Here is a 26,713-nt window from a genome sequence, read left to right as displayed (position 1 = left end):
GGCTCAGGCCTCGTTTTAGGGACTCTGGAGCACAAGCTCCAGACCTGAAGGTCAAGGATAGGAAAGGTCTGAGAGGCAGGAGGGCAGGGTCCATGCACTCACTGCCTCTCATACACTTCCCGCACAGGTCAAGGTCGACCTTTCTATCAATGGTCCCGAGCTGTGCAAATCCGAACCAACCTGGACCTTGTCTTGGACTGGCTGCAAGGGGCTGGCCTGGGCGACATTGCCACTGAGTTCTTCCGGAAACTCTCCATGGCCGTGAACCTGCTCTGCGTGCCTCGCACCTCCCTGCTCAAGGTGACTCCTGACCTCTGACTCCCCGACCCCACTCAGCTGTCCTCTGTGTTTAGCTCACCCTTGAATCTCCTTGGACGTCATGTAATCTCCAGTCCCAGCTCAGACACCATCGGCAGCTAGAAGAGAGCCAGCTACACTAGTGCCCAAACTCAGTTGCAGCTGAATCCCAGTGGGACTTATTAATAATAGTTTCCAGGGCCCTCCTCCTTAGACATGTGGTTCAGGAGGTCTGTGCGGGAGCAAGGAACATGGCAGTTAAAACATAAACCACATGCTGGACACTGTGCTTAGCCCTTCGTGTTGAATGCTGACCAAGCCCCATGAAGCAGGTTATCGACAATTTTGTTCAAAGACACTGAAAATCAGATACAATTGGTCACTTGATTTCATTTTTTACCTTTAAGTATCAAACTTTTACAGAATATTTAATAAGCCCAGGCCAGTTCTAAGTACTTTACAATCCTGCCATATCGCATCCTCATAACGACTATAATAGGTACTTGCTGTTCTCCCCCAGTTTGCTGGTGAGGAGAGTGAGCACAGTGGCTCAGTAATGAGCGGTCTGGGGCCCTTGAACCCAAGCAGTCTGCTTGGTTCAGAGTCTCTGGTTTTAACCACCCTGGTGATTCTGTTGCCTAGATCTAGGTTAGGTTCAGAAATTTTCAAACAGAGGAGCTCCCGTTGTGGCTCAGTGGTTAACGAATCCAACCAGGAACCATGAGGTTGCAGGTTCGATCCCTGGCCTTGCTCAGTGGGTTAAGGATCCGGCGTTGCCGTGAGCTGTGGTGTAGGTTACAGACGTGGCTCGGATCTGGCGTTGCTGTGGCTCTGGCGTAGGCCAGCAGCCACAGCTCCAATTAGACCCCTAGCCTGGAACCTCTATATGCCACAGGAGCGGCCCAACAAATGGCAAAAAATTTTTAAAAATTTAAAAAATGAAAAAGAAATTTTCAAACAGATCCGAAAAGTAGCCATAGTAGATAACAACACCTCTGCACACAGTAACATAAATTAATGGTCAGTTTTGTTCTTCTCCACCCACACCTACCTCCCCATGTATTCTGAAGCAGACACATTTTTCTTTTTTAAAGCCGAGCGTGTGCCCTTTCCCCACCATCTCTTTGGTGACAACAGGCCTCACAGTGCCCAGAAGACACCGCACAGACACCACTGTCTACCCACTACATCCATGCCCTCTATGGAGGGCCTTCCTCAGGATCTCTCATCCCATTTTCCCACCAGGCTTCGTGGAGCAGCCTACGAACTGACCATCCCACACTGACCCCTGCTCAGCTCCACCATTTGCTCAGCCATTACCAGCTGGGTCCTGGCCGCGGGCCTCCACCTGCCTGGGATCCTCCCTCTGCAGAGCGGGATGCTGTGGACACAGGTGGGGAGAAATCGGGACACAGGCATTGGGACTGTCAGCTTTCTCTAGGTCCTGAGAACCTAGCAATCCACAGCCTTCTGATCAGGATTCTGGACCCAAACCCTTTCCTCCTCCCAGGATCTAAGTGCTGGATCCCAGGATACAGGATTCTCCTTCAGGATACAGGGGTTCAGCCCTCAGCCTCTTTCCCCCGCAAATTACCCCCTTCACCTAGGAGGCCAGATTCCAGGCCTCTCCACTCTAAGGAATCTGTGAAATGAAGTGCCCAGCCCTTCCTTACGGATCCAAGAACCCAACCAGGTCGCCCATTTCCCAGGCCACAGTGGCCTTGCATAGTCTGAACCACAATTCCCATGATGCTTGGGCACCCCAAGGGGAGCCTTTGTGGGGACCCTGCTACAGGAGTTGCTGGTGGGGGGTGTTAAGTTTTTCCTTCCTTCGGGTGTGACGCAGCCTCGGCTCTCCCCGACACTGCTGCCTCATGCCCATTTTCAGAGCTTAACTCCTTGTTCTTCGGTCTCATAGGGGACATCTTCGAAAGCTTCTCCTCCCACCCTCCCCTCATCCTGCCCTTGGGCAGCTCGCGCCTCTGCCTCACCGGTCCGGTGACCGACGACGCCCTGCATCGTGAATTGCGCAGGCTCCGCCGCCTCCTCTGGGACCTTGAGCAGCAGGAACTACCAGCCAATCATCGCCACGGACCTCCCGTGACCACGCCTCCTTGAACACCCATATCGAACGAACGCGCGAACCTTGAAAATTCCTTGGCTTCTAGCCACTAGAGCCCACCCGAGCGCAAAGCTTTCTGGGAATTGTAGTTTTTTTTCCCCCGCGTGGAATACTGGGAGTTTGAGTTCTGGAGTAGTAGAGGATGGGACAATGGGAAGATGGGTTTGGGATTTGAGTACCAGCAGCAATAAAGGTATCTGTCGGATTGGCAACGTCTCACTTGTTAAGACTTGGGAGCGGTGGTGATATTGATTTTCTGTGAAATGAGGCATCAGGGCCCTTGCCGGGAGTGTTGGGCTCCTGCCGAGTTCGCCGAGGTATTTATAGCCACGGCCTCAGCTTGCCCTCTTACATGTAATCCAACCCAGGAGCACGGGGGCCTCCCATGCATTTAAGGACAGGGCTTTAAACTTGTTCTGCCAAAGATCAGTCCTGCCAGTGGGAAATAGCCAACACTTGAAGGGTGACCTCCGAAGCCCATACTCCTCTCTCAGACCCAGGTGTCTGGGTTTCCAAGTCCCTTCTGGCCCTTTCTGCCTGTCGAGCACACCGATGAGTCAGTCTCAGCACCTCTTGTCCCTGTTCTGGAATCCCTCTTCCTTCACACCCGAGAGTACGGAGCTCCCAACCCACTCCTTCAGGCCCAGGAGTCCAAGTCCCCGGCCCTTTCTCTTCGAACGCAGAAATCAGGTCCCCAGCTCCCTCCTCCATCAGAACCAGGAATCCAGGGCTCCAGTTTGAACTTTTCACTCCCCTGAATCCGACTCCCGCTGCTGCGTCAGGGAAAAAGTAAGCGACAGGTGGCACCTGCCTGCAAGGCCGGGGCACGACCACCTGCCGCTGCTGCTCACCCTGAGCCCCTCTCCTGGCACCTGCTTCTGTCAGTCCGACCCCCGCTGCCCCGCCCCACTCCAGGAGGCGGAGGAGGAGGAGGCAGGAACCCCGACGTCAGTCCCGCCCCAGGCCCTCGCAGCCCGTGCTCCCGCCCCTTCTCGGGATGCCAGGAGGGGCTCCGGTCTCCCCCGCCAGCCTCCACCGCTCTCGACGCGCCCCCTAAAGGCTGGTGGGGCGGGGCCTGCGGCCTCTGGCTTAGATCGCGGGACTGAAGCGGCTGCAAAGCACGACTGCGCAGAGCCCACCTGGTGAGAAGCCCCTGGGGTGCGGGGTGGGAGGGGAACCCGCCCTAACTCTTCTGTCACCTCTCTGATCCCAGTCCCTTCCCCATCGACCGTGGTGGCTGACATCCACCCACGCCCTTCTAAAAAGCAGGAGGCAGAGACCATTCTGCTCCCCTGGGACCTGCCCTTGATCAAGGCTGTTGGTTAGATTTTAGGCCCCTCGGAGTATTGAGTTCCTGCCCTTCATCCCCTTTTCCTTCCTCCCCTTTCACAGATCTGGGGTCCAGGCCACCAGTGCCCTCCTTCTTAGGACCCAGGAGCCCCAGACTTCAGGTCCTTTCTCCCTCAGGCTCCAGGATTGGGGCCTTCAGCCCCTTCTCCCTCACACCCAGAAGTCCTGGTCCCCAGCCCTCTGGTCTCTCACACCCAGGAGTCTGGGCCCCCAGTCGCCTCCTTCCCCAGGATTCAGAAGATACCACTCAAGGCCTCCCCCTTCTCTAAGTTCCTTAGGCCCTTTCCCTGCTGTGTTCACATGCGGGGGACGCCTTCTGACCTCCACTCTGACCCTGCCTCCTGTGGGGGCCCTGCCCTCCCCAGTCCAGGTCCCCGACCAGCCTTGGCAATGACCCTGGCGGCTTCCTCCCAGCGCTCCCAAATCATTCGTTCCAAGTTCCGATCGGGTGAGAAGCTTCTCTCAATGAATGTAGGGGAGGGGTCCCCCGGTCCTGGGGACATAATCTGACTCTGGGAGTGTGCACGGCGGCGGTGAGATGGGAGGGGGGTGGTTACACCCAGGAGACATATGTTTTCTGTGCAAAAGATAATTTGTGTGTATAAAGGAAGCTCCAGCAAAGCAGTCGAGTTGTGGACAGTGAGTGTACAAATGGCTAGTGCGATGCTCACTCGAACAGTGGGGAGTAGACTTGGGGTGGGTGTGCAGAGGGCCGGTACCGTAAAGGCAGAGGGGTTTAAACTGATACTGTGCAAAGAGGAGGAGCACCCAGCGCTGGGACTTCAGAGTGCCCGGTGTGGAACTGTGGGTGAGGGAGGGGACAGTGAGTTGGGAAGCCTCGAAAGGGTCAAAGGGTGCACTGCATGTCCCAGCGCAGGTGGAAAGTGTGCACGTGGGGATACCTGGAAGTCAAGTCCTGAGTAGACAGCGTGCTTGAGTGTGCAAATAAGTGTGCTTCCATAGTTGGGTGGGTACAAAGATAAGAAAACCAAAGAGCAAGGAGTGTGCAAGAGTGTACTTGCACAAAGAGCAGAAATGTGCAAAGAGAGATCTTTGCTCCAAAACTGGGGGGGGGGGCAAATCATGAATGTGCAAATAAGTGTGTTCACGTGGCTGGGTGTGTGCCAAGACAACGAGCCAAGCATGAAGCGGGGCAAAGGGTACCAGTGGGCAAAAAGAGTGTAGGTGCAAAACCAGAGCCCCAGGAAATGCGTGTTTAAAGGTTGGTGTGCCAAGGGGGTGACTGAGGGGAGGTAGCACAGAAGGGTGTGTGCAAAACGGGGTGCACGGAGAAAAGGAGGCACGGGACAAACGCTAAGACGGCGAGGATGGGTGGGCATGGCTGGTGAGGGGGCAGGTGGAGCCGGGGGCAGGGCCGCCTCCCACCCACACGCTGCCTGGCTCCCAGCCCCAGAGCGGCTCTGGCCTTCAGCGCTGTGCTGGCAGGGAGCAGGCAGAAGGCCCGGGAAGGGAGCCGGCTGCCCGCCCACCCGCAGCCTGCGCTCTCGGGGTGTGTAAGGGGGCTGGGCACGTGGTCCCAGCAACAACTGCAGCTCACACCCGCCTGCCAGGCCGGGCTCTTGGACACTCCCTTCCTGCCTTTCTCCTCCCCCATCCCTCCACAGTTCTTCAGCTTCGGATCTACAGACGGTATCAGGACCCAGTAAGTGTGGGCCCTGAAAGGGCGGGGATGGTGGCCCTGCTCCCCTCGGGGCACCCAGGACTGCGGCCACCAGATATCCAGCTTGGTTCCCGAGCCTCAGTCCCTAGGCCCCAGGGGTACACTGAAGTCCCATCCTGTCCTTTCCCAGGACCTGGGAGGACAGGTCCCACGGCTGCCCCACCCCAGGAGCTTTCCTTCCCGCTCTCGGGCTTTTCTCACTGCAGTGAAATGCATGAATCTTGTTTCTTTGGAGAAGACAGGCATCCCAGACTCCATACTTGGCATGCACACAAATCTCAGGACACAGCTTTCAGCCTTTCTCTCCCCCCAAGAACCAGGAGTGCTGGCTCCACCCTTGTCCCAGCAAAACCCCAGAGATCTGTGATCTCCAGCCGTCACCCACCACAGCCCTTGGTGACTGGGGGTGTCATTCCTACCTCTCTCTCTCCTTGGCTACACTCCAGGCATGTGGAAGTCCCCAGGTCAGGGACTGAACCTGCGTCAGAGCAGTGACCCAAACTGCTGCAGTGACAAGCTAGACCCTTAACCCACTGTGCCACAAAGAACTCCTCCTACCTCTCTAGAGCATACAAAAGACTGGGTCCCTAGCACCCTCAGATCCAGGAGTCTAGGCACCCAGCTCCCACCACTTGGGTTTCACTCACCGCCTGTCCTTCTGCACCCTGGGGGAACTGGGACCTCCGGGGCCCTCCTTCCCACACAGCCTTGTTCCTCCCTGCCTGGCTTGTTGCCTGCAGACCTGTCAGGGTCCTTTGCCGCCTCTCCAGTCTCAGACCCAGATCCGTGGATCTCAGCCTCAGGCCCAGCTCTGGCTCCAGCCCCAGCCTCACCCTCGGGCCCTGCCCCTTTCCTCTTCAACCCTGGGGTCCTTCCGGAGCCAGAGTACTGCCCTTGGAGGTCCCTGAAGAAGGTGAGTTTTGACCAGAGTGAAGGGAAGTCCTCCTAAGAGTCTAGCCTTGGTCTTCCTTGCTGCTGCTCATTTTGCTTCTTTTGGTGGTGACAAGCTAACCCCATACTTAGCATGGGGCTCAGGGGCAGGAAAGTGGGAACAGCTATAGCATGTGACATCATACCTGCCTTTTCAGGAGTCTCCCAAGATCTCCCAGCATTGGAGGGAGCCCAAGCCCAAGGGGAATCTGACATACCACCAGTACATGCCTCCAGAGCCAAGACAAGGGACGAGGGCAGACCCCCAGGCTGAAGGGTCGGCCTTGGGTCCCCCTGGACCACCTCTGTGGGAAGGGACACACTCACAGCAGCCACCTCCTAGGTATGACCCCCGTTTTGGTTCTCAGGGAGGTCCAGGACCTCCTCTCCCTCCTCCCCAAGGACTCAGGTTGAGGTTCCCAGCCCCTCTTACTGCAGGAATCCTGATCTCATACCCAGAGTCTGAGCCCCCCAGTTCCTCCTCCACCATGCACAGGAACTAGCCTCCTGTGTTTGAGCCCTAGGAGATTCAGAATTCGGGTCCCTCACTTTCCCGCATCTTCCTGAGCCCCTGTCTTTGAGGACTCTAGAAGGCCTTTTCTTTCTGCTCCTTCTAACTTGTCTTTCCCCCTCCCAACTATCGTCAGGATGAAGCCCACTCCCTTCACTTCCTCCCCACCAGGAGTCCCCGGTCCCTCGCCCCCTTCACACAAGTTGGAACTTCAGACCCTCAAACTGGAGGAGCTGACGGTGAGTTTGGGGAGTAACCTCCCAGGCTGGCCCTTTCCCTCAGTGCGGACCCAGAAATCTAACCCTGCAACCCCCGCTCCATCAGACCCCAGTCCCTCCTCTCTCAGTTTCCATAAGTTCAGCCACGGCCGCGAGCCTAGCCAGGCCTCTCCCCACCCCTCACCTCAGGTCTCAGAGCTCCGACAGCAGCTGCGCCTGCGGGGCCTCCCGGTGTCTGGGACGAAGTCGATGCTCCTGGAGCGCATGCGCGGCGGTGCCCCGCCCCGCGAGCGGCCAAAGCCGCGGCGCGAGGACAGTCCCCTGGATGCTCCCTGGCCACGCTTCAGGGCCAAAGCTTTGGGAGCCTCCCGGAGGCCCGGATCGGTGAGGGCGGGGCTATGCGCGTGTAGACCAATGAGGAGAAGACAAAGCGGGACGGGGAAAGGAAGTCGAGAAAAGAATAGCCAATGAAGTGTGGGGAGCGTAGTTAAGAGCAAAGGGGGAGGATCTTAAGGGAAGGGAAGCCAATGAAAGAATAGGGGGCGAGGCCAAAGGGAGGGGTCAACGAGTGAAGGGCCTGGCCGGGACCAGGGGGTGGAGCCACAGGTTGCGAGTGGGTGAGGTTGCTCCCAGTGGGCGCGGCTTATAGAAACTCTCCCTCTCGGCGGTTCTAGTTCAAGCCGAGTCCAACACCTCACTCGCCTCCTCCTCCTCCACATGCCGCGGAAACCGTTATGATGGCTCCGGCTCCGGCTCCGCCTGCGACGACGGCTCCGGCTCCAGCGCCGATCCCTTTCTCAGCACCAGCCTCGACAGCCCTGACACTGGAGGAGGAGCTGCAGGAAGCGATCCGCAGAGCGCAGGTGAGAGAGCGCAGGCCTAGGGTCTCAGTCAGGATCAGTCTGGAGTCCCAGGTTCACACCGCCTCTGCTTGTCCACAGCTGCTTCCGAACCGGGGCATCGATGACATCCTAGAGGATCAAGTGGAACCTGAGGGTAAGAGCCGAACTCTGAGCTTTGGGCTGAGGTTCTGGGCTTCTGGGTCTGAGGGAGGGACAGGTTGGTGTCTGAATTCCTGGGTCCTAAGGAGGAGTGGGCTGGATACCTAAACTTCTGGAAAGGAAGAATAGGGAGCTGGGAGGGATCGCTGCCTTCTTAAACTCACAATACATTCCTTCTCCTGCAGACCCACTGCCCCCCATCCCCCTGGACTTTCCTGGCTCCTTCGACGTGCTGTCCCCCTCCCCAGACTCTGAAGGCCTCTCATCTGTTTTCTCTTCCTCAATCCCATCCCCCACGAACTCCCTGTCCCACTCTCCCAGGGGCCCCACAGACTCCTTGGATTGGCTGGAGGCTCTGAGTGGGGGTCCCCCGCTGGGCTGTGGCCCCCCAGCCTCCAGCATCTTCTCTGCTGACTTATCTGATTCCAGTGGCACTCGGCTGTGGGACCTGCTGGAGGATCCATGGTGATGGATGTTTGGGTTTGCAGGGACTGTGAACTGGCGGGGCTGGGGAAGTCACAGACATGACTCCGCGAGGGAGGGGTGGGAACAACCAGCAGAGCCCCTCCCGCCATGGACACAACCTCAGAGACAACGCTCATCCCCACCTGGCCTCTGAACTGCTGCTAACATGCCCACCTCTTGACTTTTATCTGCCTGACCCCCTTCCATGGTCATGTGGTTGGGAGCAAGGAGGTTTCACTGGTTGCTGGCCAGGGCAAACAAGCTGCTTGCTGCTGCCTTCAGAGATCTCATAGATGTTTTTGTCCCCACCTTTACCCCCCAACCCCTATCCCACCGCCTAGATGTCTCCCTGTTGCTGGGGAGCCTCGAAGGTGGTCAATGCTCTTTGGAGGCAGGGGAGGGGCAGGGAAGAGTGGAGAGGGAGAACTGTCTACCAGACCCTTAGCTTCTGATTGGAGATGAGACAAATCAGATGTGTCGTGTCTGAGGTCAGAGTCTTTGGGAGGCAGAGTCTGGGATAAGAATCGTGTATCTGTGATTTATTAAAGAAATGCCCTGGAGGTCCTGTCGTGGTGCAGCAGAAACAAATCTGACTAGGAACTGTGAGGTTTCAGGTTCGATCCCTGGCCTCGCTCAGTGGGTTAAGGATCTGGCATTGCTGTGGCTGTGGTGTAGGCCGGCAGCTGTAGCTCTGATTTGACCCCCTAGCCTGGGAACCTCCATATGCAGCGGGTGTGGCCCTAAATAGACAGGCAAAAAAAAAAAAAAAAAAAAAAAAAAGAAAGAAAGAAAGAGAAAAAGAAAGAAAAGAAAGAAATGCCCCTTGGAGAAACCAATAAAAGAACAGATGAAATCTGACAGTGATGAGGAAGAAGACGAGCAAGACCATGACTTCAGGTGAAGTCCCAACCTCAGCCTGATCCCACAGGGAGCTCTGGAAGATAAAGCTGCAGAGTCTTTCCCACCTTGAGGCAAAGGGAACTGGGCCTTTGAGGTCGAAGGAAATTCCTATTTGGGTTTATTATTACTGAATAACACACCACCCCAAAATTTAGAGTCTTAATAACTGTCAACGATTGTCCACAATTCCATGGATTGACTGGGCTCAGTGAGGCCATTCCTCGGCACTGTATGATGCCAACTAAAGCTGCATTCATTCCAGGGCCCGACTTAGCTGGCCTATCCAAGATGGCGCACTCGGATGTGTCTGGCACCTTGGCAGGAATGGCTGGTAGGCTTCACCCTATGGGCTGTGAGATACCCGAACTTCTCTCATTCTCTGTGTAGCATCGGTGCTCTCCCTCTCCATGTGTTCCTTTTGCCAATAGAGAGCTGGACTCTTTACATGGTAGCTCAGGGCTCCCCAAAGTGAGCCTTCCTAGGGGAGGAAGCAGAAAGGTCCAGTCTCTTACAGACAATGCTTGGAACTGGCACAATGTCACTTCCACCATATTTTATTGGTCGGTTAATGCAAATTAGGGCAGCCCAAGCTGACCATGGGAGAAGACTACACAAATGGATGAATATTGGAGCATGGTCATTGGGGATTATATTTGGAGACTTGCCACCACACCCTTCTAGGCAGTCAAGGGCCACGGGTCACGAGAAGGGGCAGGACATAAGCTCGCTGGTACCTTCAGCCCAAGGGTGGTACTAGAAACAAGATTTCAGGGCAAGCCATTAGGAGCAAAGTGTTTTAAAAATGTAGGTTTCATGATTATTCAGATATGGTGAGGTCAACAGATCAGGAGACAATTGCTATTGAAAAGACAGTTTGTTATCTTCACAGATCCCAAAGGAAGGGGGCACACCAAGCTATGCAGGGCTCCACGGGGAAGCACCAGGGTCAGTCAGGAGGTGGAAGGGGAGAGGCGGAGCTTGGGCAAGAGTAAAGACTGGTTTCCTTGGGAAGGAACAGATGAGGTGGGGTAAGCTTGGGAGTGTCTAGTTTGAAGAATTTCAGCAGGCTCTGGGTGTAGGGGCTGTCCCCAGTTGTCTGGAACTTTCTCTGGGGTAATTAGGCAGAGAGTAGGGGTGGCCTGAAGTGTACGAGCTCAGTAAAGGAAGTGGTTGTGGGTGTGGGCTCTGGGCTGGTTGGCTGGCATGTGAAAGGTGTGTTTACATATGGGTCCATTTTTTTGGCCATACCTGAGGAACGCAGACGTTCCCAGACCAGGGATGGAACCCCGCACCACAGCAGTGACCCAAGCCAGGTCCTTAACCCACTGAGCCACCAGGGAATTCCTGTGAGTCCTTTTTTTTTTTTTTTTCTCTCTAGCAATTGGCCAGCCCTGGGAGGGGGCAGGCCCTCCAATGTCAGCAAGGTCCCAGACGTCAAAGCACCAGCAACACAGAAAATAAACAAGGCATGATTCATGCCTAAAGCACACAGAAGCAGGTGTTAGGTGCACTGAACTGGCGAGAGGAGTCTGAGGGGACGTGGGCAGGCCGTCAGCAGTGTCCACTGTGAGTGGGAATCAGTATGTGTTACAGGCCTAGAGTCCACGACATCCCCTGTCTTGGCTGTCGTGTCAGTTTCCTCCTCTGCACCTCCAGCCCAGTGTGTATTAAAGGGTTCACACACCGTCCACAAACCAGACCTGGCATGTGATATGTGCCGATACAGGTGTGGTCCTAAAAAGCAAACATGAATCTATTTGGGAACTCCACCTGCTGATAAATATTAATCACCATTATTAGCTACTGATTGATAATCCTAGTTCCTTGAAGTGTGTAAACTCTGACAAACATTAACTCCAAGATAGGAGTTCCCTGGTGGCTCAGTGGGTTAAGGATCCAGCATAGTCTCTGCTGTGGCTCAAATCACTGCTGTGGCATGGGTTCAATTCCTGTCCCAGGAATTTCTGCACATGGCGGGTGCAGCAAAAACAACAAAAAATCCAAGATAAAATGAATGGAATGGAACAAATGATCGTTACCATGAGGCAAAGGGAATCTTGAGTGTCTTCCAACCCAATCAGGTATGAAGTTTCATCCTCACTCCCCAGAGGAAATAATTAAAAATCAGAGAAAAGGGAGTGATCTGCCCAGTGTCACACAGACAAGAAGTGTCAGAGTGGATGGAGTTCCCATCGTGGCTCAGTGGTAACAAACCCGACTAGTACCCATGAGGACTCCGGTTTGATCCCTGTCCTTGCTCAGTGGGTTAAGGATCCAGCGTTGCCATGAGCAGTGGCGTAGGTCACAGATGCGGCTCGGATCCTGCATTTCTGTGGCTGTGGTGTAGCTCTGATTCAACCCCTAGCCTGGGAACCTCCTTATGCCGCGGGTACGGGCCTAAAAAGCCAAAAAAGAAGTGTTGGCGTGGGGTTTTAAATCAGATACGTCCACAGCCTGTGCCCTCATGGTTGAAAAAAATTAAAGAGCCACAATCTTTGCTCTGGTGAAACTCATTTGCAAAGAGGGGGTCCCAGTGCAGGGGGATAAATACTTTCACAGCAATGGCACGGGGGATAGGAGGGTCATGATTCCCAGAAAGTACCAGAAGCTACAGGGAAATGTGACTGGATGATCAGAGAAAGCATTTTTGCCAAGACTCAAAGGATGAGGAGGAGGTGGTCAGAGGAACCTTCTGGAACAGCACCCTCGTAGAGAAGAACACACACAGGTCTGGCAGTGTGAAGGGTGCTGCCATCTGGAGACCCTTGTAAGCTTAGGGTTCCTGGAGCAAAAGGTGGGTGTCAGCTGTGTGGCAGAATCCAGGGCTGGAGGAGTGGGTGGCAGCAGGAGCCTTCATGTCGGGCTGAACACGGGTGGGAAAGGTCAGAAGGGGCCTGGCAGGGCTTCCTCTGTCTCTGTTTCCCTTCCAACGCTTCTGTGTGTCTCTCTCCCTATCAATCTGTTCCCAGCTCTGCCTGCTTCTGTGTCCTATCACTCTGTCCCCATCTCTCATTTGTCTGGAGGAGGGCAGCCTTGGGCTGAGAGCCTGCGGGGCCCGAGTGCAGTCCCGAGGAGTCGGGGCAGGGGGCGGCGGCTGAGGCATTCCTGGGGAGGTGGAGATGTGGGTGAAGCATGCAGGTTTGAATCCAGAGGCTGAGGGATGGGTTTGCATCCCGCACTCGCACTCTCCACGGCCTATCCCCTCGCTCTTCTCCAGATATTTCAGCGGCTTCCTCCAGCTGCCACCACCACCAAGGAGAGGCCTGCCCTCCCCACCCAAGGGGATGGGAAAAATGAGGGCTGGACTGATGGGGGTGCTGCCCAGGATGGATGAAGTCAGAGAGGGACCCACATCACCATCAAGCTGCCATCCCATGATTTCAGTGGAAGCATGAAAAAGACCAAGAATCTATGACATAATACCAAAATGACCAATCTATCTCATAGACATTCCCCAGAAGGATCCACTCATAGTCACTGGGGAGGCTGGAGAAGAATATCTTTTGTGTGCTTCCCCCCTCCCCATCCCCCTCTTCTTTCTCTTCTCAACCCACCCAGCCCCTGTCTCTCTCCCTCCCTTCTCTGCTACCACATAGCTTGTTTGCTCTTTCCAGTCACTGACTTTTACCTCCACCTTGTTTTTTCTTTCTGCTCCACCAGTGATGACTACACCCCAGTTCGCAGCTCCACCAACCACCGGACACCATCATCCTCATCCCCTTCACCCCCATCATCCTCATCCTCATCACCATCATCTTTAAAACCCTTCCCTGAAAGCCATCAGGGAGTTTAGGTCTTTTATTTATTTGTTTGATTGTTTGTTTAGGGCGGCACCTGCAGCATATAAAGTTCCCGGGCTAGGGGTCGACTCAGAGCTGCAGCTGCCGGCCTATACCACAGCCGCAGCAACGCTAGATCCTTAACCCGCAGAGCAAGGCTGCTCAAACCTGCATCCTCGGGGATACTAGGCAGATTCATGTCCACTGTGCTGCAACGGGAACTCCCTGCTTAGTCTGCGTTTAAAGAGATTGCCCAGATGGAGATGGTGGTGACTTGGACAGAATGGTGATGGCAGAGGAACGAAAGATCAGATCCAGAGTATATTTTCAAGGTCAAGCTGACAGAACTTGCTTGTGGATGAAATGTGAAAGAAAGAATCAAGAATGGGCTTAAGGGTTTGGTTGAAATAAATGAATAGAACCATTATCGAGATGGGGATAGAAAGGAGAATGAAATCAATGGGAAATGTTACTGCAGCCATTTTCGAAAATTCCAACCAACTACGATGTTGCTTTAATTTAGAAGCATGTAAAATGGGCCCTCCCCAAATACATTTTTAGGTGTACATTAAGAAAACAGAATGCGGGGAGTTCCCATTGTGGCGCAGTGGTTAACGAATCTGACTAGGAAGGGTTCGTTCGAGGTTGCGGGTTCGATCCCTGGCCTTGCTCAGCGGGTTAAGGATCTGGCGTTGCCGTGAGCTGTGGTGTAGGTTGCAGACGCGGCTCTGATCCCCCGTTGCTGTGGCTCTGGTGTAGGCTGGCGGCTACAGCTCCTATTAGACCCCTAGCCTGGGAACCTCCCACATGCTGTGGGAGCGGCCCAAGAAATGGCAAAAAGACAAAAAAACAAAACAAAACAAAAAACAACAACAAAAAAACCCAGAGAATGCTAAATTAATAAATTAACATGTAGTTTATTTCCTTTTTTCTTTCTTCTTGTTTTTAGGGCTGTAGGTGCAGCATAGGGAAGTTCCCAGGCCAGGGGTAAAATTGAAGTTGAAGGTGCCGGCCTCCACCACAGCCACAGCAACACCAGATCTGAGCCGCATCTGTGACCTACACCACAGCCTGAGGCAACACCGGATCTTTAACCCACTGAGTGAGGCCATGGATTGAGCCTGCGTCCTCATGGATACTAGTCAGGTTCTTAACCCACTGAGCGGCAATGAGAATGCCTCCTTTTTTTCTTTTCTTTTCTTTTTTTTTTTTTTTTTTTGGCTGCCCAGCAGCAGATGGGAGTTCCCGGGCCAGGGATCAGATCCAACCACAGCTGCAACCTACACCAAAGTTGTGGCAATGCCAGATCCTTTTAATGCACCATGCCCGCCAGGGATTGAGCCTGCCTCCTGCCACTGCAGAGATGCTGCTGATCCCGTTGTGCCCCAACGAGAACTTTTTTCTTTTTCTTTTTTCCCTTTTTCTTCTTTGGTCATGTCCATGGCATATGGAAGTTCCCTGAAAGCTGCACCACAGCAGCAACCTGAGTCACTGCAGTGACAATGCCAGATCCTTAACCCACCGCATCACAAGGGACCTTCCCGTTTTCTTTTTTTAAAATGGCAAAATCTGGCCCAGTGACCACTCCCATTCCAGTTGTATAAAATAAGACTGGAAATTTGAAAGAGGAGTCCTTCAACAGAGTTATTGAGAAACCCGGCAAGTTATTATCCTAGCGCGTACCGCTGCATCCCATTCCATGGGTACCAGGCCACACAGAAGGGGCCCAGAGAAACCACCCAGAGAGACGATAGAGGCCTGCAAGGAGATGTGAGGTAGTCATCGGAGCGTACGTGGGCACATGGGCAGACTGCTCTTATTTGCCCTCTTCGAAATGAGATGTGACCACCTGACTTGCTGCAGTCGCTGAAGTGTGAGTGGCAAACCTTTTTTGTCCTATGTACCCATTTTGGGGGCATCTTCCCAATTCTCAGGCTACTCTTTCATTCTCCTTTGGAACCAACCGCCAAACACATACGGCAGCCACGTTTGTAGTCGGTGACCCTCCCCGCTGTCTGATGGAGGCAGGCAGATCCTTTCTTCCAGGGACGTGAAGCTGCCAGAGACACTCGGTGTCTCAGTTGGGCTCTCGAAATGAGACTTCTGCTTCCTCCATCAGCTCCCCAGCCCACCACTGCTGGGTGCCGGGGACGTCACAGGAGCCGTCTCCGTGTTCTCTCTGCCTCCACCCTTGCCCCACAGCCCTGTCTCCGAGTCACAGCCAGATATGTCCACACGGCAAATCAGATCATGGCCCCCCCTCATTAAAGCCCTCTGATTCCCACTGGCCTCAGACTAAACCCCAAAGCCCTCATCATGTCGGCCAGGAGTGTCTTGCGCCACCTTCGCCCCCTCTACCCGTCTCTCTGCTGCAGCCACACTGGCCTAACTGCGCTCTCACGTATAAACAAACTCTCCCCTGTCACAGGACCTTGGCACATGCGATCTCAAGTCTGGTGGGGATGTTCATGTTGGCCCACCTTACGCCAAAGGCAGAAACGTTTCTGCAAACACAGAGACTAGTCTCTGAGTTGGCTATCCAGTTATCTATGGCTTCCTACCAGATGATCTCAAAACTTGGTGACATCCGACAAGCATTATTCTGCTCACAGGACTCAGGAATTCCGATATGGCTTATCACTACCGCACGTGGTCAGGAGCCTCAGCTGGGTCTCTCTAAATGCTGGGTTGACTGGAACTGTGGACTCATCTGGAGGCTTCTTCACTCACACAGCTGATGCCCGGGCTGGGATGACTTGAAGCTGGCCTCGGCCAAGATGTTTAAATCGGAGCACCTCCGTGTGGCCTCTCGTTGGGGTTGGGCTTCCTCACAGCTGGACCTGTCACAGCTTCATAGCTGGACCTGTCACGCGATGAGGATGTCTGAGGACTCCAAAGCAAGGGTTCCAGCAAACAACCTGCAAGCCATGTCGTGAGGGAGTCCAAGCTATCCCACCCTGCAGGACACTCCAGTGGTGCTCCACATACACGCAGCTGCGTAGCAGAACCCAGCCACTGTTGCAGGGAGCAGTGAGTCACCCAGCTGACCCACAGAATAGTGGGCAATAATGAACTGCTGTCATTTTAAGCCACCATGTGTCGTGAACGCAGTCCTGGAGAGCAGGGCTTCTGTCTGTTAGCTTCACCACCGCACGTATTTACTGAAAGAATGAATGTACTTTCATCAAGTTCCCTGAGCCACCCTGGCTTCAGTTTTTTTTCTTTCTTTTTTTGTTCTTTTAGGGCCACACCTGCAGCATATGGAGGTTCCCAAGCTAGGGGTTGAATCGGAACTACAACTGCTGGCCTACACCACAGCCACAGCAATGCCAGATCTGAGCCACGTCTGCAACCTACACCACAGCTCACGGCAACGCCAGATCCTTAACCCACGGAGTGAGGTCAGGGATTGGACCCTCGTTCTCATGGATGCCAGTCAGGTTCTTTAACTGCTGAGCCACAACAGGACCTCCCTGGCTTCAGTTCGCAAGGATAATCATCACGGGCACCGGAAGCCAGGGTTGTAGAGGTGGAGCACATGGTCTAGGCTTCACATTAACTCCTAGCCAATACGGCTATCTTGTCAAAACTGGAAAAAAGGTCCCTGCTCTGGGTGGACTAACTAGAAAAAAGTGAGCCTGAGTCCCAAGGACACGTGGCTTGGCGAACAGACTGGGGCTCTATTTAAGCCCCACTTGCCTCCCTGGCCAGGTGCCTTTGTGTATGACCAACCTGCACAGCAATTCAGGGCTTCTCTGTTTTGCATCCTACAGCCCTGCCTCCCTTCCTCCTTGGTAAGAACACCCCACTTTTGTTTCTGCAAGCCATCATGTCCTTTGGAGGAGGCTGATCTACTCCCCAGCTGCAGCGGGCAAAGATTTATTGACCTGAGGCTAAGCCGATCCCAGGGTCTCATTCGTCATGCCATGGAAGGGGTCATGTGGTCATCTGACACAGTTCTGGCCAATGAGACATGGGGCCAGTTGCTGGAGGTTTTGGAAGGTTTCCCACATTCTTCAAAAGGTACTTAAGCGCAGATCTCTCTTTGCTGCGCTGGGAAGAGGTTATCTGTGTGGGACACCTGGGAATGTGGCAGCCTCTCGGGGCCAGGAGGACCGTGTCGGAGCTGATTTAAGACATTATGGCAGCCCAACCAGATGGATGGAGCTGGGGTCACTGACGACATTTTTCAGTTACTAAAGTAACTAACCCTGGAGATGCACCACCTCTGGGCCCTGTGGTGTGAGATACACAAACATGTTATTTACACAAGTTAGTTGGGACTTTGTTGCTTGTAGCTGGAAGCATTATGATACAAGAGGGAAGTGACTTGGAACATGGAACAATGTGTGCTCCCTGTGCCTTGGAAGTGATCTTGGGGGGAGCCAGAAAAGAAGAATGGGGAGCCGAGGACCAGCCGACATCAGTGCTTAAGGAGTGGGGACAGGTCTGCCTCGATCCCAATCCACTCGGGCAGGAAGGCTGCCTCGGGCTTAAAGAGTTTGAGGAAGGGAGAGTCCGGGAGCGTGTAATTGGCCAGGTAGATGGTCTCTCCACCAGCAAGGTAGGCGGCCCAGATCCCGAACGTGCCAATGGTCATGACAGTGTGGTTACACTGCGTGAGCAGCGCGAAGTCTTTGGCGGGGGAGCCCTCGATGCCATTGCCGGCAAACACCACATCGCCGCGCGAGGCATTGATGTTTTCCCGACACCAGGCCATGCCGTTGCTGGAGACCACAAAGACGGGGGAGCGGTAGCGAGCCCGGAACCAGTCCAGGGCCTGCTCCAGGTACCGCCGGTCGGCCACCACGCCCTTCCACACGTTGGGCATCACGTGCACGTAGTCCCCCCGGCGCACGTGCACCCCCACGTAGGTACTCGGTCGGCTCCCGTTCACCCGCAGACCCCGCAGGAAATCCTGGGCCTCCTCGCGCACGTGGTTATGCAGGGTGAACTCCCGGAGGATCTCGGTGCGCAGGTGGTGGTAGAAGGTCCAGGAGCAGGGGTAGCCCGTGAGGCGCACGTACTCCCCCGGGATGTGGCGGTACCGCTCCTCCATCCAGTCGTTCAGGTGGTAGTTCTGCCAGGGGATCCTGCGGGCCGTGCTGGCGTGCAGGACCGGGAGGGTGATCCTGAAGATGGGGGCCAGCGTGCTGTGCATCTCGGGCGGGATGAAGGCCGGCCGCCCGTTCATCCTGGCCAGCGCGTACAGGGTGGCGTACTCCCCCATCTGGTTCCCCAGGCGGCCGATGGCATTGATCGTCCACATGCCCTTCAGCTGGGGGCTCGAGGGGCTCTCTGTGGTCACCTGCGTCACCATCTGTAACTCCCACGTGGGTTGAATCTTCACCATCCTCTGCTGAAGGTGAAATATGGTGGAAGCCGTGAAGACAAAGAGGATGAAGGGACCCGTGGGGAAGAAGAAAGATGCCTGCATGCTGAGCATGGCTGTCAGGGGAGGGAGAACAGGGAGCGGTTAGCTTGGGGCTGGAGGCCCTAGGGGTGGCGCATGAAGCTGGCAGTGCAGTTGTGTGTGCAACCTTGTGTAGATGTTTCTGCGTGTGGATTTACTTTGTGGGTGCGTGGAAACCAATACTCAGGTGCATTTATGCAGGTACATCGCTAGATGAGTGTTTTGAGGGTGTGTTTCCCCTGGATTCATATGTGCATGTTTACACACGTGGATATATATGCGTTCTGTGTATATCCACAGGCATGGCATGTGCATCATTTGACTATACCTGGGTATCTTATATATTGTGTACGTATGACTCTGTGTGAGGTTGTGTGCATACAAATGGACACTGCATGTGTAGGGTACCTTGTCTTGCATGGCTGTGAGTATACAGGCACGCCTCCTTCTAGAGCACTTTGAAGATAGCGTGTTTTTTACAAACTGAAGGTTTTTGGCAACCCTGCCTTGTCAGATAAGGGTTAGCATTTTATTTTATTTTGCTTTTTAGGGCTGCACCTGTGGCATATGGAGGTGCCCAGGCTAGGGGGTCAAATCAGAGCTGCTGCCACCAGCCTACACCACAGCCACAGCAATGCCAGATCCAAGCCATGTCTGTGACCTACACCACAGGTCACAGCAACGCAAGGTCCACTGAGCAGGGGCAGGGATCAAACCCGCAACCTCATGGATCCTAGTTGGATTCGCTTCCACTGCGCCATGACGGGAACTCTAGGGTTAGCATTTTAAAGAAATAAAGTGTTTTTAAGGTATTTACATTGGCTTTTTTTGGTCTTTCATCTTTTTAGAGCCACACCCATGGCATATGGAGGTTCCCAGGCTTGGGGTCGATTTGGAGCTACAGCTGCCGGCGTACACCACAGCCACAGCAATGCCAGATCCTTAGCCCGCTGAGCAAGGCCAGGGATTGAACCCATGTCCTCATGGATACTAGTCAGGTTTGTTAACCACTAAGACTTGACAGGAACGCCACATTATTTTTTTTTAGCTATAATGCTGTTGCACGCTTAGAAGACCACAGTATAGGATAAATATAACTATCGTAGGCACAGGGAAGCCAAAAACTTGGTGCGACTTACTTTGTTGCAGTATTAGCGTTATTGTGGTGGTCTGGAACTGAACCTCAACTATCTGAGCTATATTTGTATTGTGTAAGCATAAGGTCGGGTACCACACACACACACCGCACATGTCATGTGTAGGTGGCTGTGAACCGACAGTGCGTGGATTTATATCCTGTGAGTGTACGTGTGTGGGTATCTGTATACTATATGATGAGCACAAGTGTGTGAAGCTGCTGCTTCCTGGGGACCCAGTTTCCAGAGGTGTCCATCATTGCGTGCCCTCCCCATCCACATCCTCCTTGACGGGAAACTGCACTGCCCATCAAGAGCTCAACCGCTCAACCTGTCCACCGTCCTGGCTTCAGATGACTGACACCGAGGTAAACACCTGGCTCCACAGCGGCTTCTCCTTTCTTTGGCTGAGTTCCTGATCAGTGCAGGTTTGCTCTCAAAGAGGAGATGACCAATTCCCTTTCTTTTTTCTTTCCATTGTGGTTTAATTCAGAATCCCTACGCTATACAGTAAGCCCTTGCTGTTTATGTATTTTAAATATAGTAGGGTTTTTTTTTGGGGGGGTGCTGCACCCACAGCACATGGAGGTTCCCAGGCTAGGGGTTGAATCGGAGCTGCAGATGCCGGCCCGCACCACAGCCACAACCACACTGGATCTGAGCCACGTCTGCGACCTACGCCACAGCTTGAGGGAATGCCGGATCCTTAGCCCACTTAGTGGGGCCAGGAATCGAACCCGCACTCTCATGGACGCTAGCCAGGTTCTGTTACCACTGAGCCACAACAGGAACTCCTTAATAGTAGTTTGTATCTGCTAATCCTAAACTCCTAATTTATCCCTTCCCCACCCTCTTCTCCCTTTGGTAATCTAAGTTTGTTTTCTATGTCCGTGAGTCTGTTTCTGTTTTGTAAATAAGTTCATTTGTATCTTATTTAATTTAATTAACTTATTATCTTGCTTTTTAGGGCTGCGTGGGATCCGAGCTACGTCGGCCACCTACACCATAGCTCATGGCAATGCCGGACCCTTTAACCCATTGAGTGGAGGCCAGGGATTGAACCCGCATCCTCATGGATACTAGTCGGGTTGGTTACTGCTGAGCCACAACAGGAACTCCGGTATCTTATTTACATTCCACACATAACATATGGTATTTGTCTTTCTCTTTCTGACTTACTTCACCCAGTATGACAATCTCTAGGTCTATCCAGGTTGTTGCCAATGGCATTGTTTCATCTTTTTTATGGCTGTGTAGTATTCCATGGTGTATAAATGAACCACATCTTTATCCATTCCTCTGTCATGCACGTGTCGGTGGCTTCCATGTCTTCTATTGCAAATAGTGCTGCTATGAATATGGGGGTGCATGTATCTTTTCAAATTAGAATTTTCATCTTTTACAGGTAGATGCCCAGGAGTGAGATTCCTGGATCATATAGTAACTCTGTCTTTAGTTCTTTAAAGAACGTCTATGCTGTTCGCCATGGTGGCTGCACCAACTTACATTCCCACCAACACCCTCTCTAGCTTGTGTTATTTGTAGGCTTTCTGGCGGCAGCCATTCGGGCTGGTGTGAGGGGACATCTCATTGCGGTTTGGATTTGCCTGTCTCTAATAATAAGCGACGTTGAGCATCTTTTCGTGTGTCTATGGCCAAACCCTCTCTTGAGTATTTTCACTAAAAGGCTCAGAAGGCAGATGGTCATGTTTTTTTCCTCCTGACACCATCTCGACGTCTAACAATTCAATTCTGACACAATCTACTTGGACTTACTCTCAGATCCTGCAAGTAAAATAGTACAGTTCCGCAAGGCTGCCCCCAACTTCATTCGCCAACCAGCAGTCCTGGGCCATTCATACGCCGACAGACCAGCCACAGATGGGCAGTTCCCATGACCCCTCCTCAGCCTTGGTTTGCTAGAATGGTTCACAGACTTCAGGAAGGCGCTTTACCTACACTTACTAGTTAATCGTAAAGAAAAATGAGAAGTCGGAAGAAGAGAGCCATACGATGACATCCAAAGGGTCTGGAGCACAGGGCTTCCGTCCTCTTGGAGTCTGGGTGGACCACCCTACTGGCTCGTGTTTGCTGATTCAGAGGTTCCCTGAAACCCACTGCTTAGGATTTTTATGGTGGTGTCATTGTGCAGGCATGACTGATTAAATCACTAGCCACCGGTGATTGACTCAATCTCTGGTCCATCTCCCCTCCCAAGAGCTTGGGGTGGGGGTGGGGAGAAGTGTTTGGAGCTGAAAGTGCCAATCTTCTTCTTCTTCTTTTTTTTTTTTTTTTTTTTTTTTTTTAGGGCCGCACCCACGGCATATGGAGGTTCCAAGGCTAGGGGCTGAATCAGAGCTATAGCTGCCGGCCCACACCACAGCCACAGCAATGCAGGATCTGAACCCAATCTGTGACCTACATCACAGCCCACGGCAACACCGGATCCTTAACACACCGGATCCTAATCCTGAGGGCAGGGATTGAACCCGCAACGTCATGGTTCCTGGTTGGATATGTTTCCGCTGCACCACGACGGAAACTCCGTGAAAGTGCCAATCTTCTAATGAAGGCTTGGTGTCTCTGGTGAGCAGCTCCTATCCTGAAGCCATCTAGAGGCTGCCAAGAGTTGCCTGTCATCATAGGAGACACTCCTATCACTTGGCAGTCAGGAAATGCCAAGGATCTTGGTTGCTATGTGCCAGGAGCTGGGGACAAAGACCAAAGATCTTTCTGTGAAACCACAGCAGGTGATGCTGGAAGGGAGAGTAGGAATCGGTGTGGCTGGGACATGTCAGAGGCGGGCTGAAGCAGAGGGAACCAGTCACCAAGAGACACCGGAAGAGCTGGGCAGAGACCTCGAGACTGGAATTGCTTCAATTACCAGTCAAGAACTCCCAGAAAATCTGCTCATGTTTGAAAAAGTACACAATCTGTTCTTCTCACCTCTGGCTACAACAGAAACTAGTTCCAGGAGTAGGGCGGCTGCACAGGACAGACCTTCTGAGAACATGTGGAACTCACTATGCTGTTACAGGAGGAAGGGGGCGTTGGGAAGACCCATCCTGGGACATCAATGTTGACCCAGAAGTTTGGCGAGTGAAGCAGGTGATTAAACTATTGGCTGGGATTCTTAGGATCAAGCCCCCTAAAGGGCGAGACTTTGAAGACGGGGTTGCTGAGCGTAAGCCAAGCAGCTGTAAGTAAAGCAGGAAACGGAGTGGTTCTGACCCTCCATTATGTGGCTAGAAGCCAGTGAGGAAAAGCAGAAAAAGCATTACTTATGTCATCCCAGTTAACACATTATTATTATTATTGCTTTTTTTAGGTCTACACCCATGGCATATAGAGGGTCCTAGGCTAGGGGTTGAATTGAGCTGTAGCCACCGGCCTCCACCAGAGCCACAGCAATGCCAGATCTGAACCATGTCTGTGACCTACACCACAGCTCATGACAATGTGGGATCCTTAACCCACTGAGCAAGGCCAGGGATGCTAGTCAGGTTCATTTCCGCTGAGCCGCAACGGGAACTCCCAGCTTTTTTTTTTTTTTTTCTTCCTGGTTGAACTACTGAACCAAGTGCCCACTGGGCAGAGAGCACTGGGGCTTAATCAAGCTGGTTGTGACCAGGCTGAAGCTGGGCAGCTGCCAGCAGCCATGCAGGTGTGGCCCTCTGAGACTAATTATGGCTGATAAAAGCACAGGGCCTGCTGATCAACATCCCCTCTTCTGATTTATTAATATATAGTCACTGAAACCCTCAGAGCCCATTAAGATCGCATGAGGGGTCTCTTTCCAGAAAAGACTCTGGCTTGTCAAATGGATGTGAACTGAACCAACTCAGCTGGAGGCATGGGCCCTTTGGGTGTCCCCAGGTGTTGAGTCCGACCAGAAATAGACTTCCGGGTGGTAAACGACCTCTAGCCCCTTTTTAACCTGAAAGAAAGGAGTCGGAGAAGCTGGGTTTGCTGAATAAGGTTTGTTTCGAAGCTCAGCTGCAGCTCACAAGTCTCAGCCTCATTGCCCACAAACCCCGGATAAGGCCCTGTCCTCATGGCCATGAAAGTGAAGCCTCCACGTACTCAGCCCTGCATGGAATGAACCTGACTTGGTGACCTGGAGAGGACACATCTCTCTGTGCCTAAGTGCACCATCTCTGGCTGTGGGCTGCTGATTCCACATTAGCTGTGAAATCCCTACCCTCACCAGTTGTGTGATTCTGGACAAGTGAATTCATGTCTCTGAGGATGCAAACTGTGCCTGGCACATAGACACAGGCAGTACAATTTTGATATTATCACAGACAAAGCAGAAGGTGCTATTTGTATGGGCTCTGGGCCAGCAACCAGTGGGTTTCCACTTTTCCCATTGGGTGTGTGGGTCATGGTCAAATGTAGCCTTTAGACCAGATCATAGCACTGGGAGGAGTCGTACATGAATGTAACGGGAGCAGACCTAAAGGAGGGCTCGATTTCATCAGCGGTTGTGAATCCCGAGACCAACTAAGGCAGCGCCGTGTGGCCCCAGAAGCTGGGCTCAGCACGGAGCAGGCATCGGGACGCGCGCACAGAAGGAATGCAGCTCTCTACCTCTGTCGGTTCCGTTTGCTCCCATTTGGGTTTTGTCTCCCTCTCTCCCTGAGTCTCTGCCAACATCTCCCTGCCTCATTCATTTCCTTACATCCCTGGTAGTTTTCTTTTTTTGGTCCCCATTTCCCAACACCTAGTAGGTGAAAAAAGGAACATTGGAAGAACAGACCTTCATACTCAAACCTCTTCGCCTCTGGACTGGCAGTGGGTGCCCCGAATACACCCCTGAAAATCTGTTTACAGCATACAGAAAGCAAGAAGGCTAGTTTCATTTGTTTTTTTGTAAGAAGAAAAGCAGAATGTTCTAGAACAATGTCTCTTAGTCTCCCTGGTTCCCTCCTGCCAGACCCAGAAAGGGGGATGGGCAAATGCTGATGGGGCCTCACTGGCCTCCAGGCCTTGACCCCATGATCTTGACTGAGGCTGCAGGGAGAGGAGAAAGAGTTGGGGAGAGTATCACAGGGTGAAACCCAGTGTCTGGGAGCGGGGGCCTAACCACAGGCCTTTACCTCTCTGTCATCACCCCAAAAATGGGACAGCACCTCTCTGCAGGGCTGTGCAGTGAAGGCTGGGCCACATGGGCTGTCCTACCACCCGGAGCAAGCCTAATACCCCCAACTCACAATTATTTCTGGCTGGAACCATGTGTCCTGTTGTCATGCCCCACTCCCCTTCCTCCTAGTTCCCACAGCTTTATCTTAATGAATTAAAAAAATGTTTATTTTTATGTCCACACCTGTGGCATGTGGAAGTTTCCAGGCTAGGGAATGAAGCCGAGCCGCAGCTGTAGCGATGATGGATCCTTAACCCACTGCACCACAGAGGGAACCACTCTCTTACTGAATTTTAATGGAGAAGCAGGTATAAAGACGCCTATTTGAAAGCTAAGGAAACAGAGGCTTAGGGAGTGGTGAGCAAGGGGGTGGGGGGGGCAGGCATGGGGCAGGGGCTGGGAGGTTGGAGACCAGGAGAGGACCCCCTGCGGGCAAGGGGAGCCCTGCCAGCAGGAAGGCTCTGCAGCTTCTGGCAAATGGAAGGAGCCTGCCTTTCCCTCTAGTCGTCAGAGGTCAGGAAATCCATCCCCTCTCTCTTTTGGCCCTCGGTCCTCACTGGACGGCTCAAGGTCCCTTCCGCCATCCGGGACCCCAGGGAGTCATCCCATGGTGGGGAGAGGTTGCCATAGGATATAGAACAGAAGAGAGCCCCAACTTTGAACCAAGCTCCAGGTCCCTCAGGAAAATGGGGCGGGGGGGGCACAAAAACCTGCCCAGCATTTATTTTCAACTTTCTAGTTCCCATCCCCTTCTCTCTGTTCCAGGCCTAGCCTCACCCTCTTCCCTCCTGGAGGCCAGCCGCAGCCTCTGTGCCTCTCCTCTGCCCCCCTCAGCCCTCAGCATCTGTTCCCAACCAGAGCTAGCCCTATCCCGCCTCAGCTCAAACCGCCCCCCTCCCCTTCCTCAGGCCCAGCCCAGTCACACCCAGTGATGAGCGAGTCCTGTTCCCGCTCGGAAGGCGCCCCCCGCCCTCCTTCTCCCGCAGCTCAGGGCCCGCCGGGCTGCAGGTTCCTCCCCACCCACACCGGCTCCGGCAGGTCCGCCCGGCTTCTCCCCCACCTGAAATTCACACTCTAAGCAGGAGCGCTGGGGAAGAGCCTAAGACAGAAAGTGGGGCTCCCACCTTGAAACCCCGAACAGAAAGGCTGAATCAGGATAGAACTGGGGAGCCAGGGAGCCGGCCACCTCCCGGGCGGCGCCAGGGCAGGCCTGCGCGGGGCGCCCACAGGGGCTCGGCTCTGGGCCGCTCCAGGGACTGCGGACCCTGTTCTGGCCTCTCACTCTCGGAGGAAACCGAGGACAGGAAGGAGGGTGGGAGCTGGTGGCCTCGGGTGGGGATGGGGAGCGCGGCGGTGACGGAGGGGACCGGGTGCTAACAACAGGTCTGCTGGGAAGGAAGGTGATGGGGGCTGAGGAGGGTGCTGGGGGCTGACCGGGAGGTCAGGGGGCCGGTGCGCTGGGGCAGAGGAGGTGGAGGCCCCGAGGCGGGGTCCATCCCAGAGCGGGTCAGAGGCCAAGGAGTGGCCGGTTGAGTCTCCACTTGGCCCTGAATCCCAGGGGTCAAGCCTCTTCCCAGCTCTCTGCCGTGTGTGAGTGTGTGTGTGTGTGTGTGTACGCGAGTGTGAGCTGCGGTGCAGGGAGCGCCCCCCACTCGCCATCTCTCACCTGGTTCTGGCTGGAAGGCAAAGTGGCGCTGCTGGCAGCTCAGCAGGCTCCCTCCCCTCGGGTCGACTCCTCTCTCTGAATCTCTCGAACCTTCCAGCACC

General features: G+C 53.8%; 3 protein-coding genes and 1 long non-coding RNA gene across 13 annotated transcripts in view; 2 read left to right on the top strand and 2 right to left on the bottom strand.

The window, feature by feature from the left end:
- The window catches only part of RASIP1 (Ras interacting protein 1), a 13,668-nt gene extending 11,037 nt beyond the window's left edge, over positions 1 to 2,631 (top strand). Inside the window, 3 exon segments of the mRNA XM_003127281.5 lie at positions 128 to 300; positions 1,543 to 1,690; positions 2,216 to 2,631. Coding sequence (XP_003127329.3) covers positions 128 to 300; positions 1,543 to 1,690; positions 2,216 to 2,415 — 521 coding nt within the window. The 3' untranslated portion in view covers positions 2,416 to 2,631.
- The window catches only part of LOC102161741, an 8,871-nt gene extending 1,380 nt beyond the window's left edge, over positions 1 to 7,491 (bottom strand). Inside the window, exon 1 of the long non-coding RNA XR_002344718.1 lies at positions 7,294 to 7,491. This is a non-coding gene — a long non-coding RNA (uncharacterized LOC102161741). The remainder of the gene's footprint in view (positions 1 to 7,293) is intronic.
- Positions 3,320 to 21,502, top strand: MAMSTR (MEF2 activating motif and SAP domain containing transcriptional regulator). 10 transcript variants are annotated; one of them, XM_021094694.1, is made up of 10 exons: positions 3,323 to 3,561; positions 4,135 to 4,217; positions 5,395 to 5,432; positions 6,221 to 6,363; positions 6,539 to 6,723; positions 7,028 to 7,130; positions 7,299 to 7,493; positions 7,784 to 7,972; positions 8,051 to 8,105; positions 8,296 to 9,135. In XM_021094694.1, exons 5-10 carry the CDS (start codon positions 6,608 to 6,610, stop codon positions 8,577 to 8,579), a joined length of 942 nt encoding a protein of 313 aa, XP_020950353.1. In that variant the 5' UTR covers positions 3,323 to 3,561; positions 4,135 to 4,217; positions 5,395 to 5,432; positions 6,221 to 6,363; positions 6,539 to 6,607; the 3' UTR covers positions 8,580 to 9,135. The 10 variants fall into 10 exon arrangements, with proteins under 10 accessions (XP_020950348.1, XP_020950349.1, XP_020950347.1 ...); XM_021094692.1 differs by having other exon boundaries at positions 6,191 to 6,363; XM_021094689.1 differs by lacking the exons at positions 6,221 to 6,363; positions 8,296 to 9,135 and adding an exon at positions 20,771 to 21,502 and having other exon boundaries at positions 3,320 to 3,561; positions 4,040 to 4,217.
- On the bottom strand, positions 16,488 to 26,713 carry FUT2 (fucosyltransferase 2). The gene is given in 2 exon segments (NM_214069.1): positions 16,488 to 18,702; positions 26,613 to 26,713. A coding segment is annotated over 1 exon segment (1,023 nt). The 5' UTR covers positions 18,701 to 18,702; positions 26,613 to 26,713; the 3' UTR covers positions 16,488 to 17,677.

The sequence above is a fragment of the Sus scrofa genome, chromosome 6, assembly GCF_000003025.6.
Source record: "Sus scrofa isolate TJ Tabasco breed Duroc chromosome 6, Sscrofa11.1, whole genome shotgun sequence".
NCBI lineage: Eukaryota > Metazoa > Chordata > Mammalia > Artiodactyla > Suidae > Sus > Sus scrofa.
This window is presented reverse-complemented; position numbering and strand designations above follow the sequence as displayed.

Bases quoted from the DNA above. Each gene is read 5' to 3' on its own strand.
- MAMSTR (XM_021094687.1), top strand. From the start codon at position 4,070: ATGCGGGGGACGCCTTCTGACCTCCACTCTGACCCTGCCTCCTGTGGG. The intron at 5,433-6,538 runs GTAAGTGTGGGC...CTGCCTTTTCAG, and splicing joins ACAGACGGTATCAGGACCCA to GAGTCTCCCAAGATCTCCCA. The intron at 8,106-8,295 runs GTAAGAGCCGAA...CTTCTCCTGCAG, and splicing joins GGATCAAGTGGAACCTGAGG to ACCCACTGCCCCCCATCCCC.